At 42.2% G+C, this 13,940-nt stretch overlaps 1 protein-coding gene across 9 annotated transcripts in view; it reads right to left on the bottom strand.

Annotated features, from left to right (window-relative positions):
* The window catches only part of WNK2 (WNK lysine deficient protein kinase 2), a 147,000-nt gene that overhangs the window by 38,215 nt on the left and 94,845 nt on the right, over positions 1 to 13,940 (bottom strand). For all 9 annotated transcript variants that reach the window (XM_070795146.1, XM_019966595.2, XM_070795142.1 and 6 more), the window contains 2 exons: positions 280 to 1,103; positions 28 to 97 (listed from right to left, as the gene is read on the bottom strand). In XM_070795146.1, the coding sequence (XP_070651247.1) occupies positions 28 to 97; positions 280 to 1,103 (894 nt within the window). The remainder of the gene's footprint in view (positions 1 to 27; positions 98 to 279; positions 1,104 to 13,940) is intronic.

Raw genomic sequence — 13,940 nt, 5'->3', positions numbered from 1 at the left:
AGGCTGGTAACACCTATGGCTTGTTACCTGTCACTGACAAGGACACGGACTGCTCCAGTGTGACCTCTAATCCAGGGGCCACTTCTGACTTTTCCAACTGAAGAAAGAAACACAAAGAAAGAGCTATGAGCCTTACTTGCTAACATCTCTGTAGCAAAACTGCAAATCCTCCCCTCCAGTTCAAAGGATGGATTCCTCCTCCCTAGGCAACTTGAGCAAAACACGCGTGGGTGGGTCAGACATGAATTGCCTGGAGACAGTGCCTTGGGCAGTACTCACCGCAGGTTGGGGCAGCAGGCCCAGACTGCCCCCGGAGGCCTCTGTACGGGGCTCATCCCCTCTTGGGGGTTCCAGGGTGAAGTCTCGGTCACCTGCCTCTACAGGGGTCCCGGCGGAGGCTGAGGAGGTGGGCACGTGCTCCTGGTAGAGCAGAGTCCTCAGCTTCTCGTCCAGGCTCTTGATGGTGCTGTCCACAAAGCCCACCCTTGGGGGCGGCCCTTCTCCATCTGACTCCAAGGTTGAAGGCGGCTGAGGTGGGGCAGTGGGTGCCAGCGGGGGACTGGGGAGCTGGGGAGTGGCCAGACTGATTGCTCCCACCACAGTGGGGAGTGGGGGAAGGGGCTGGCTCACAGTGGGCTGAGAGGCCCCGCCAGGGGCACCAGATGTGGGGGCCAAAGCTGACAGGGGCTCCCCCTTGGTGATGGGCTCTCTGGCTAAGGCAGGATCCCCCAGACCCATGGGGTGAAGGGGGGCCTCCAAAGGTGGGGCACAAGGCCCTCGGCCCATGCCAGGGGACTGTGCAGCAAGCTGAGCATCAAGAGTTTCCATTAATGGCCAGGGAGTCTTATGCTCACTGGCTGGCCCCTGAGGGGTTCCTGGTCCCCCTGCCTGCATGGCAGGCCCCGTTGCTGGCTCCAGCTTAGGACTGGCAGCTGGTGGGGCCATGTCTTGGGACAGAGCAGTCACGGGAGGGGATGATGGCACCAAAGGGGCTGGTGCACCACCAGGAAGGTCCCTGGGGCCTGCTTGGCTCAGAAGCTGCAGATCAGTTGAGAAGCTGGGTTTCTCCTTGGAGGATAGCTGGTCTTTAGAGGGTGCTGAATCTAGAACAAATAGGAAAAATGCCTCTATACTAACCTATTCTGGTCCTATTCACCTGGCACTTTGCTAGCTAAAAAGATGCCTTCTTTGGGCTGGTAGTGCTCTATATACCAGTCCTCTTCTCCTTTTCTCCAACATGCCAACTTCATGCATGTGTTAGCTCCAGCCCGAGGCTCCTTGCACATATCTTCCTGTGACCCTGCTTCCCACCTCAGGTTGTGTTCCAGAAGTGTCCCATTCAGCCGCACTAGCACATCCCATCTTCCTTCTGATTTTTCTGTAGCACTTAGCCATTGGGCATAACCTATCCCTGTCTGTCGACTGTCTTTCCATGCCCCCATGTGCCAGGCGAGCTCCATAAAAACAGCTTTTATGACCCTTGCACTGGCCCATTCCACAAAACTGTAAAATGAAATTATAAAGTCTTAAGTAGCAAGCAGTACACATTCCCCTGCCCTGGAGAGGACAGTAACTTCTGATGAGCCAGACACCATGCTCTGTAAGATCAGAAGCTCGGACCAGAGAGAGGAGATCAAGATGAAGGAGTAGAAAGACAACAGGTTCATCACCCTCTGTGAACACATCAAAAATACATCACAGGTGGAACAATTCTCACTAAAATCAAACTGAAGACTGGCAGGAAGCCTTTTGTACAATCAAGGCTGTAAAGATCCACACTGAATCAGGTAGAAAGTGATCAGGTCAGAACTGATGGCCCTAGAAGGGGACACAGAGGTAAAGGGGGATTACATGGGCTTGGAGATCCTCCCTGAGGAGTGAGTGGTAAGAACCACACATTAGACATCCCATCCTGGGGTCTGACACCGAGAAGATGAGTCCCCTTGGTTGATTTGAAAACTAGTGGGACTAACAGGAGGGCTGTAGGAAACCTAGAATTTGCTCGTGAAGAGTGTGAATACTCTTTGTTTACTCCTAGGAGCAAAACAGAGGAAGCAGACTGAAAGTGCCTGGGACTCTGGTCAGTCTCCTGCAACTGATTCAAGGCATGCCCTAGACCACACTGAGCACGCACTCCAGCACCATGAGCTTCAGCACGGCTTCCCACTAGGTCAAAGGCTGCTATGGTGGAGGATAGTGTGCATCTGTGGGAGACAGAGCAGGCTCTTACCCAGCTCTGCATCTGGTCGGGGCTGGGGTGGGACAGCCATTACTGGTGTTCACAGAAGCGGCAGATCAGGACAGACTGGCGCTCTGAATGGTGTGTAGGCACAGTACAAGCACACACACTGGCCTATACCAGGTACCACTCAGATCCTCTTGCTCTAGTACAGATCTCCGCTGGAGCAAACATTTCATTGTCAGGAGAGTGGGGAGCACACACTCACAGGGAAAGGAGGCAGCTTGAACTCCACCCTCAGGGATTCTGCTCTAGACTTTGGGACCAGACCCCACCCTTGATAGGGCTGTGATGACCAATGAGCATACAAGAAGCCCCAGATCATACCTGGCTCTGCCTCTAGCCTCTCCATCTCCAATCCTACCTACCATCAAGGTGATACCAGCCCACACACTCTGGGAAAAGATATGACCCTGCTTACTTCAGACCCAGCTCTCCCACCAAAGCCACTGGGCAGAGACAGACTGAACAGAGATGCTCCCATACAAGTACTGTTCTTTAAGACCAAGACAGGTAACTGTTTCACCTAATTTCATAGAGAAAACAGATGTTAAGCAAAATGAGAAGACAGAGGGATTTCTTTTATATGAAAAAAGGAGAAAACCCCCTGAAAAAATAAAGAATAAAATAGATAAATAATTTACCAGAAAGAGTTCAAAGCATTAGTAAAAGAATGCTTAATGAACTAAGGAAGATAATAGATGAACACAGTGAAAATTTTAACAAAGAAGTAGAAAATACCAAAAATAAAGTCATCAAATACAACAACTGAAATGAAAAAACACCAGAAAGATTTAACAGCAGACTAAGTGATACAGAAGAATGCCTAAGAGAGCTAGAAGACAGAATAATGGAAACCACCCAATCTGAACAGAAAAAGAATATTAAAAAATTAGAACAAGTTAAGGGACCTCTAGGACAATATCACGGAGAAGGCGATGGCACCCCATTCCAGTACTCTTGCCTGGAAAATCCCATGGATGGAGGAGCCTGGAAGGCTGCAGTCCATGGGGTCGCACAGAGTCGGACACGACTGAAGCGACTTAGCAGCAGCAGCAGGACAATATCAAGCATACTAACATTTGCATTATTGAGGTTCCAAAGGAGAAAAGGGTAAAAAAATGTATTTGATGAAACTATGACTGAAAACTCTCTGAACCTGAAGAAAAATAGATATCCATGTACGGTAAACATAGTGTCCCAAACTGACAGAGACATATACACCAAGACCTACCATAATTAAAATGGTAAATGTTAAAGACAAAGAGAGAATCTGAAGGCAGCAAGAGAACAACAGAGAGTAACATATAAAGAAACATCCATAAGTCCATCAGCTGATTTTTCTGCAGAAACTTTACAACCACAAGGGAATGGCATGACATACCGATAGCGCTAAAAAGGAAAAATCTAAAACTTAGGATAATCTACCCAACAAGATTATCATTCAGAATTAAGAGACAGCTAAAGAACTTCTCAGATAAGGAGAAACTAAAAGTTTATAATATTTAACCCAACTTTAAAGGAAGTCTTAGCCTTCTCCAAGTGGAAAAAAAAGGGTACAACAAAATGAAAGAATTTATAGGACGGGAAAATCCCACCAGTAAAGGAAAATACACAGTATATACAGCAAAGACTGTGGATCAAATGCTTATATAAGATTAAAAGACAAAAATTAGAAAGTCGACTATAACTACAACAAACAGTTAAGGGATACACATGGAGATGTAAAATATGACATAAAAAAACACAAACTATGGTGACTCCTCTGGGGGTCCAGTGGCTAAGATTCCATGCTTCCACTGCAGGAGGCACAGGTTCAATCCCTGGTTTGGGGAAATAAGATCCTGCATGCTATGTGGCACAGCCAGAAAACAAAAACAAAACAAAACACCCACAAAATGTGGGGGAGACGAGTAAAATAATGGAGACTTTTTTAGAATGTGCTTGAACTTAAATGACTTAAATGACCAGATTAAAATAAATAGATATTTAAGTCAACATATATGAACCCCATGGCAACCACAAATCAGAATCCTACAGTAGACACACAAAAATAGGGAGAAAGTAACACAAGCATACCACTAAACAAAATAATCAAACCACAAAGAAAGAAACTAAAAGACCATGAAAAGAACACAGAATGAAAAAATAACCCAGAAAACAAGTAACAAAATAGCAATATATACATACCTATATATAATCACTTTAAGTGTTAATGGGGTTCAATCCCTGGGTTGGGAAGATCCCCTGGAGAAGGAAATGGCAACCCACTCCAGTATCCTTGCCTGGAAAATCTCCTGGACAGAGGAGCCTGGTGGGCTGCAGTCCATGGGGTCACAAAGAGTCAGGCACGACTGAGCGACTAACACTAACTAACTAACTAAATGTCAATGGACTAACTAAATGTTCCGATCAAAAGACATAGAGGAGATGATTAGACAAAAAAACAAGACCCATCTATGTTCAAGAGACTCTCTTTAGAGTTAAAAATACACAGACTAAAAGTGAGGGGATGGAAGGAGATATTTCACGGAAATGAAAATGACAAGAAAGCTGGTAGCAATACTCATATCTTACAAAACAGACTTTAGGAGAAAGTCTATAAATAAGACAAAGGCCATTATATACTGATAGTGATCAATACAAGAAGAGAATATAACATTCATTAATATATATGCACCTAATATTGACTACACTAAAGCCTTTGTGTGGCTCACAACAACTTTGTGTGGCTCACAACAAACTGTGGAAAATTCTTAAGGAGACACGAATATGAGACCACCTTACCAGTCTCCTGAGAAAACTGTATACAAGTCGAGAAGCAACAGTTAGAACTGAACATGGAACAACTGACTGGTTCCAAATTGGGAAAGGAGTATATTGTCACCCTGTTTATTTAACTTCTATACAGAGTGCATCATGTGAAATGTCAGGCTGGATGAATTACAAAAACTGAATCAAGATTGATGGGAAGAATATCAACAACCTCAGATATGCAGATGATACCACTCTAAGGGCAGAAAGTGAAGAGGAACTAAAGAGCCTCTTGATAAGGGTGAAAGAGGAGAGTGAAAAAGCTGGCTTAAAAGTCAACACTTAAAATACTAAAATACCAGGTCCCATCTAGTCCCATCACTTCATGGCAAATAGAAGGGGAAAAATGGAAATGGTGGCAGATTTTATCTTCTTGGGCTCCAAAATCAGTGTGGACAATGACTACAAGCCATGAAATTAAAAGATGCTTGCTCCTTGGAAGAAAAGCTACAACAAACCTCGACAGACATTTGTTGGCAAAGTGATGTCTCTGCTATTAAAAGCAGAGACATCACTTTGCCAACAAATGTCTGTCTAGTCAAAGCTATGGTTTTCCCAGTAGTCATGTGTTGAAGTGACCATAAAAAAGGCTAAGTGTGAAGAACTGAAGCTTTCAAACTATGGTGCTGGAGAAGACTGCTGAGAGTCCCCTGGACAGCAGGGAGATCAAACTAGTCAATCCTAAAGGAAATCATCCCTGAATATTCATTGGAAGGACTGTTGCTGCAGCTCCAATACTTTGGCCACCTGATGCAAAGAGCTGACTCACTGGAAAAGATCCTGATGCTGAAGACAAAAGAAGGGAGTGGCAGAGGACAAAATTGTTAGATAGCATCACCAACTCGTTGGACATGATTTGAACAAACTCTTGGAGATGGGAGAGGACAGAGGAGCCTACACTCCATGGGGTCACAAAGAGTCAGACATGACTTAGCAACCGAACAAAAACAAATGCAGGTGCACCTGAATCTGGAAAGTAAATATTAATGGTCAGAAAAAGGAAAAATTGACAATAGAATAAGAATAGAAGATTATAACACTTCACTTATATCAAGGGAGAAATCATACAGACAGAAAACCAGTAAGGAAACAGTGGTCTTAACATTAGACCAGTTGGACTTATTATATACTTTACTAGCATGTGAGATGAGTGCAACTGTGCGGTAGTTTGAGCATTCTTTGGCATTGCCTTTCTTTGGGATTGGAATGAAAACTGACCTTTTCCAGTCCTGTGGCCACTGATGAGTTTCCCAAATTTGCTGGCATATTGAGTGCAGCACTTTCACAGCATCATCTTTCAGGATTTGAAATAGCTCAACTGGAATTGCATCACCTCCACTAGCTTTGTTCATAGTGATGCTTTCTAAGGCCGACTTGACTTCACATTCCAAGATGTCTGGCTCTAGGTCAGTGATCACACCATCGTGATTATCTGAGACATGAAGATCTTTTTTGTACAGTTCTTCTGTGTATTCTTGCCACCTCTTCTTGATATCTTCTGCTTCTGTTAGGTCCATACCATTTCTGTCCTTTATTGAGCCCATCTTTACATGAAATGTTCCCTTGGTATTTCTAATTTTCTTGAAGAGATCTCTAGTCTTTCCCATTCTGTTGTTTTCCTCTATTTCTTTGCATTGATCGCTGAGGAAGGCTTTCTTATCTCTTCTTGCTATTCTTTGGAACTCTGCATTCAGATATTTATATCTTTCCTTTTCTCCTTTGCTTTTCACTTCTCTTCTTTTCATAGATATTTGTAAGGCCTCCCCAGACAGCCATTTTGCTTTTTTGCATTTCTTTTCCATGGGGTTGGTCTTGATCCCTGTCTCCTGTACAATGTCACGAACCTCATTCCATAGTTCATCAGGCACTGTATCTATCAAATCTAGGCCCTTAAATCTATTTCTCACTTCCATGGGCTCCAAAATCACTGTAGATGGTGACTGCAGCCATGAAATTAAAAGATGCTTACTCCTTGGAAGGAAAGTTATGTCCAACCTAGATAGCATATTCAAAAGCAGAGACATTACTTTGTCAACAAAGGTTCGTCTACTCAAAGCTATGGTTTTTCCTGTGGTCATGTATGGATGTGAGAGTTGGACTGGGAAGAAGGCTGAGTGCCGAAGAATTGATGCTTTTGAACTGTGGTGGTGGAGAAGACTCTTGAGAGTCCCTTGGACTGCAAGGACATCCAACCAGTCCACTCTGAAGGAGATCAGCCCTGGGATTTCTTTGGAAGGAATGATGCTAAAGCTGAAACTCCAGTACTTTGGCCCTCATGCGAAGAGTTGACTTATTGGAAAAGACTCTGATGCTGTGAGGGATTGGGGGCAGGAGGAGAAGGGGACGACAGAGGATGAGATGGCTGGATGGAATCAGTGACTCGATGCACATGACTTTGGGTGAACTCTGGGAGTTGGTGATGGACAGGGAGGCCTGGCATGCTGCGATTCATGGGGTCACAAAGAGTCGGACATTACTGAGCGACTGAAATGAACTGAACTGAACTGAAGACATTCCATCTAAAAACAGCAGAATATACATTCTCTTCAAGGGCATGTGGAACCTTCTCCAGGACAGATCACATGCTAGGCCACAAAACAAGTCTCAACAAATTTAGAGGACAGAAATTACATCAAGCATTTTTTCTGACAATAATAATATGAAACTTGGGCTTCCTGGTGGCTTAGAGAGTAAAGAATCTGCGTGCAATGCAGGAGACCTGGGTTTGATCCCTGGGTTGGGAAAATCCCTTGGAGAGGGAATGGCTACCCACGCCAGTATTCTTGCCTGGAGAATTATATGCATAGAGGAGCCTGGTAGGCTATAGTCCATCTGGTTGCAAAGAGTCGAACATGACTGAGCAACTAATATTTTCACTTTTTCACTTTCCATTTTTGGGACTTATTACAGGAAGAAAAATGGGGAAAAAAACAAAAATATGAAGACTAAATAGTAGGACATTATAAAAACAATGGGTCAATGAAGAAATCAAAGAGGTTATCAGAAAACATTTGGAGAATTGAAAATAAAAGTACAACTTTCCAAAATCATGTGACACAGAAAAGGGAAGTTCTAAGAGGGAAGCAATAAAGGCCTACCTCAAAAAGGAAGAAAAATCTCAAATAAACAACATCGGTTACTGTCTAAAGGAATCAAATAACAAAGCCCAAAGTCAGCAGAAGAAAAGAAATAATTAAGATCAGAGAAGAATAAAATAGAGACAAAAAAAAAAAAAAACAAAAACACCTCAACAATATAATAATCAATGAAAACAAGACCTAGCGTTTTTTGCCTTTTTTTTTTTTTTAGGATAAAATTGATGTCTTTATCCAGGCTCATTAGGAAAAAAAGAGAGGACTCAAAATAAGAAATGAAAGAAGAAATAATAAAACCAATATCAAAGAGATACAAACAATCATACAGCAACAAATTGGACAGCCTAGAATAAATGGATAAAAACCCTAGAAACATACAATCTTCTAAGACTGAATCAGAAAGAAATAGACAATTGGAATAGACAGGTCAATAGTAGTGAAACTGAATTTGCCATCAAAAAACTCCCAGAAAACAAAACTCCAGAACCAGACAGATGACTTCACAGACAAAATTCTACCATATAAAGAGAGCTAATACCTAGCCTTCCCAAACTATCCCCAAAACGGAAGAGGAGGGAGCATTTCCAAATTCATTCTAAGAGGCCACCTTTACCCTGATACTCAGAAAAATACATTTACAAAAGAAAAAAATTATAGGCCAACAACAGTCATATAAAAAGATGGTCAACATCACTAATTATTAGAGAAATGGAAATCAAAACTATAATGAGGTACCACCTCATACCAGTCAGAATAGCCATCCTTGAAAAGTCCACAAATAATAAATGCTGGAGAGGACATAAAGAAAAGAACCCTCCTACACTGTGAGAGAGAATGTAAGTTGGTGCAGCCACTATGGAAAACATGTATGGAGGTTCCTCAAAAAGCTAAAAGTAGAGTTGCCATATGATCCAGCATGTATCTGGAAAAAAAACTATAATTCAAAAAGACACATGTACCCCTATGTTCACAGAGCACTATTCATAATCACTGATACATGGAAACAACTTAGATGTCCTTCAACAGATGAATAGATAAAGAAGATGTGAGATATATACAAATACTACTTAGCCATAAAAAGAACAAAGTAATGCCATTTGCAGCAACACAGATAGAACTAGAGATTATCATACTAAGTGAAGTTTAAGTTAGAAACAGAAAGACAAGTACCATATAATATCACTTATATGTAGAATCTGAAATATAACACAGGGGCTTCCCTGTTGGTTCAGTGGTTGAGAATCCACCCTCCAATGCAGGGGACAGAGGTTCGATCCCTGGTCTGGGAAGATCCTACATGCCCTCACATGCTAGAACCCACGTGCCACAACTGCTGAAGCCCACACACCTACACCAAAGAGTAGCCCCTGCTCTCTGCAACTAAAGCTCATACTCAGCAACAAAGACCCTGCACAGCCAAAAATAAACAAATAAATAACTTAAAAAACAAAATATAACACAAATGCATTTATCTTCAAAATAGAAATGAACTCACAGACATAGATAACAGACTTGTGGTTGCCAAAGAGTAAGCGGACTGAAGGAGGGTGGATTAAGAGTTTGAGATTAGCAGATGCAAACTATTATATATAGAATGGATAAACAAGGTCCCACTATATAATACAGGGAACTATATTCAATTTCCCATGATAAACTATCACAGAAACCAATACCAGACAATGCTCTGTGGTTGGGTAGACCAGCTGAAATTGATAACAATCAAATTGAGACATTAACTGAGAACAATCAATGTTATACCACATGGCAGACAGCTGACACACTCAAACTATCCAAATCAAGCAATGAAAATCATTTGCACCAGCTTGGTTATGTTAATAGCTTTGATATTTGGGTTCCACATAAGTTAAGCCAAAAAAAAACCACCACAAAAACCTTCTGGACCATACGTCTACATGCGATCCTCTATTGAAATGCAAGAAAAACATTCCATCTTAAAAACAAATTGTGAAGGGCGATGAAAAGCGGATTCTGTAAAACAATATAGAATGGGAGAGATCGTGGGGCAAGTGAAATGAACCAACACCACCAACCACACCGAAGGCCAGTCTTCATCCAAAGAGGGTGACGTTGTGTATACAGTAGGACTGGAATGGAGTCCTCTATTTACGAACTCCTTCAGGAAAACCAAACAACTGGTTCCAATAAGTACTGCTCCCAATTAGGCCAACTGAAAGCAGCACTTGATGAAAAGCGTCCGAAATTAGTCAACAGAAAATGCATAAACTTCCATTAGTATAACACAAGACTGAATGCTTCTTTGATGATCAGGCAAAAACTGTTACGCTTGGCTGGGAAGTTCTGATTCATCTGCTGTATTGACCAGACATTGCACTGGATTTTTGTTTATTTCAGTTTTACAAATTCTCTTAATGGAAAAATTCCAACTCCCTGGAAGACTGTAAAAGACACCTGAAAGAATTCTTGCTCAAAAAGATAAAAAGTTTTGGGAACACGGAATTATGAAGTTGCCTGAAAAAAGGCAGACATTAGTTTTTGCCACAGGCCTGGGAAAAAGGTGATTACGTGTTTTTAAAAGAAGCTGAATAAATGATCCCTGATTTCACTTCTGGGAAAAAAAAAAAAAGGAAGCCTACTTTTAGCTGGTACAAACTCAAACAAGCAAAAATTTGCTTCAGAAAACCTTGTTTTGAGATAAATTTATTTACTTCAAATGAAAAATTAAGCTATTGTGCCAGCATTATGATACTTCTTTAAATATTTACAAAAACTGGACAGGGCACGGCTCTTAAAGATGACTGCAGATTGGAATCATCTGGAAGGTACAAAAGAGAGTGATGCTAGGTCTCACGTGTGGAAATGCAGATTTCACTGTGTAAAGCAGGGCCTGGGCTTCTTCAGTATTATTGCTTTTCTTCCTCTTTTATTCTTTCCCACTTTTTTCTCCTCCCTGTTCTCTCTGTTTTCTCTCACCCTCCCTTCCTGCTTCATGTCTGCAATATTTGTGATTTATAGGAAAAACACGTACGTGGTGTTCATCCATACCTCCTGGCTCACAGATTCCCCAAATCCTTGGATTCTCCTGAGCATTAAGAGCACTAATTATACATTACGAGTATAATATTTGGCCTCTTGCCCTCAGTTCCTGAAAATGCTTCAGGGAAGATGACTTTTGGGTCCCACCCAAGGGTGGGGACTGGGTGCCAAGAGAACTAACCATGTGATCAGAGGGTTAGAACTTTCAGTCCCAGCCCCTGATCAAGAGGGAAGAGAGGCTGGAGGTTGAATTAATCACCAATGGCCAATGATTTAGTCAATTGTGCCTATGTAATGAAGCCTCACACTGTTTATTTAACTTATGTGCAGAGTGCATCATGAGAAATGCTGGACTGAATGAAGCACAAGCTGGAATCAAGATTGCCAGGAGAAAATATCAATAACCTCAGATATGCAGATGACACCACCCTTATGGCAGAAAGCGAAGAAGAACTAAAGAGTCTCTTGATGAAAGAGGAGAGTGAAAAAGTTGGCTTAAAGCTCAACATTCAGAAAACGAAGATCATGGCATCTGGTCCCATCACTTCATGGGAAATAGATGGGGAAACAGCGACAGACTTTATTTTTTTAGGCTCCAAAATCACTGCAGATGGTGACTGCAGCCATGAAATTAAAAGACGCTTACTCCTTGGAAGGAAAGTTATGACCAACCTAGACAGCATTAATTAAAAAGCAGAGACATTACTTTGCCAACAAAGGTCTGTCTAGTCAAAGCTATGGTTTTTCCAGTAGTCATGTATGGATGTGAGAATTGGACTATAAAGAAAGCTAAGCGCCGAAGAATTGATGCTTTTGAACTGTGGTGTTGGAGAAGACTCTTGAGAGTCCCTTGGACTACAAAGAGATCCAAGCAGTCCATCCTAAAGGAAATCAGTCCTGAATATTCATTGAAAGGACTGATGCTGAAGCTGAAACTCCAGTACTCTGGCCACCTGATGCAAAGAACTGACTCATTGGAAAAGACCCTGATGCTGGGAAAGATTGAAAGCAGGAGGAGAAGGGGACAACAGAGGATGAGATGGTTGGATGGCATCACCAACTCAATGGACATGAGTTTGAGTAAACTCTGGGAGTTGGTGATGGACAGGGAGGCCTGACATACTGCAGTCCATGGGGTCGCAAAGAGTCGGACACACTGAGCGCCTGAACTGAACTGAACTGAATGCTGCTGCTGCTGTGCTAAGTCGCTTCAGTCATGTCCGACCCTGTGTGACCACAGAGACGGCAGCCCACCAGGCTCCTCTGTCCCTGGGATTCTCCAGGCAAGAACACTGGAGTGGGTTGCCATTTCCTTCTCCAAGCCTCCATAAAATCTCTACAGGACAAGGTTCAGGGAGATTCCAGGTTGAACACATGGAGATTGGAGAGAGTGGTGAGCCTGGAAAAGGCACAGAAGCTCCACACCATTTCCCAATGCCATCCCTTATATATCGCTTCATCTGGCTGCTGATTCTTATACTTAAACATCCTTTTATAATAAACTGGTGATCCAGTAAAATACATGTTTCTCTGAGTTCTGTGAGCAACTCAAGCAAATTAAGGGGTCACGGGAAACCCTGATTTATAGCCAGTCAGTCAGAAGTACTGACTGGAGAAGGAAATGGCAACCCATTCCAGTATTCTTGCCTGGAGAATCCCAGGGATGGAGGAGCCTGGTGGGCTGCCATCTATGGGGTCGCACGGAATCAGACACAATCGAAGTGACTTAGCAGAAGTACAAGAAACAACCTTAACTTGCAATTGACATCCTAAGTTAAAGGATGTCTGTTGGAAACTCCAGTTTGTACCAAGTTGGTTAGATGCCCAGATAACAACCTGGGCTTGTGACTGGCATCTAATGTGGAGGGTTGTCCAGTGGAACTGGACTCTTTACCTCTGGAATCTGATTCTATCTCCAGGTAGAAAGTGTCAGAATTGAGTTGAATTCTCAGACACCTTGCTGGCATCTGAGAATTGCTCACTGGTGTGGGGCAGCCTACACACACATACAAAGTTGGAATTGGGTCTGGGAACCCATTTACAATGTCCTACTCTACACTGGGCTACTGAGGACCTCCAGCAGGATACTGAAAATAAATAGTGATAATGAGTATCTTTATATTGCTCTCCATCTCAAAAAACAAAAAACAAAGCAGCACATCACCATTAAGTATATTTGCTGTTGTTTTTAAAACAGATATCCTTTGTCAGATTAAACAAATTCACTTTTATGTTTATGTTCCTATTATTTAAAGTCATTAATATATGTTGACTTTTATCAAATGTTTTCCTCCATCTGTTGAGATGATCATATGCTTCTTTAATCTGTGCCTCTGGCAAACCACCACTCCACTCATTGGTTCGATGAGCTCAACTTTTTCTCCCTCAAACTCCACATACAACTGAAATCAAGGAGTATTTGAATTTCTCTGCTTGGCTTATTTTACTTAGTATAATGACTGTGATTTCATCCATGCTGTCACAAATGGCAAGATTTCCTTCTTTTTATGGCTGAATATGCCATGTTTTCATTATCCATTCAACTAGTGACACTTGATTGTTTCCATATCTTGGCTACTATGAATAATGCTGCATGAACATGGAGATGCAGATATCTCTTTGAGACAGTGATTTCAGTTCCTTTGGATAAATACCCAGAAGTGGGACTACTGGAACATATGGCAGTTCTATTTTTAAAGTTTCAGGCCTTAAGTTTCAGTCTTTAATCTATTTTAAGTTGATTTTTGTGGGTGGTGTGAGACAGATACCCAATTTCA

The sequence above is a fragment of the Bos indicus genome, chromosome 8, assembly GCF_029378745.1.
Source record: "Bos indicus isolate NIAB-ARS_2022 breed Sahiwal x Tharparkar chromosome 8, NIAB-ARS_B.indTharparkar_mat_pri_1.0, whole genome shotgun sequence".
NCBI classification, from domain to species: domain Eukaryota; kingdom Metazoa; phylum Chordata; class Mammalia; order Artiodactyla; family Bovidae; genus Bos; species Bos indicus.
Note: the sequence above shows the minus strand (reverse complement) of the source record. Positions and strands in the feature narration are given on the sequence as shown.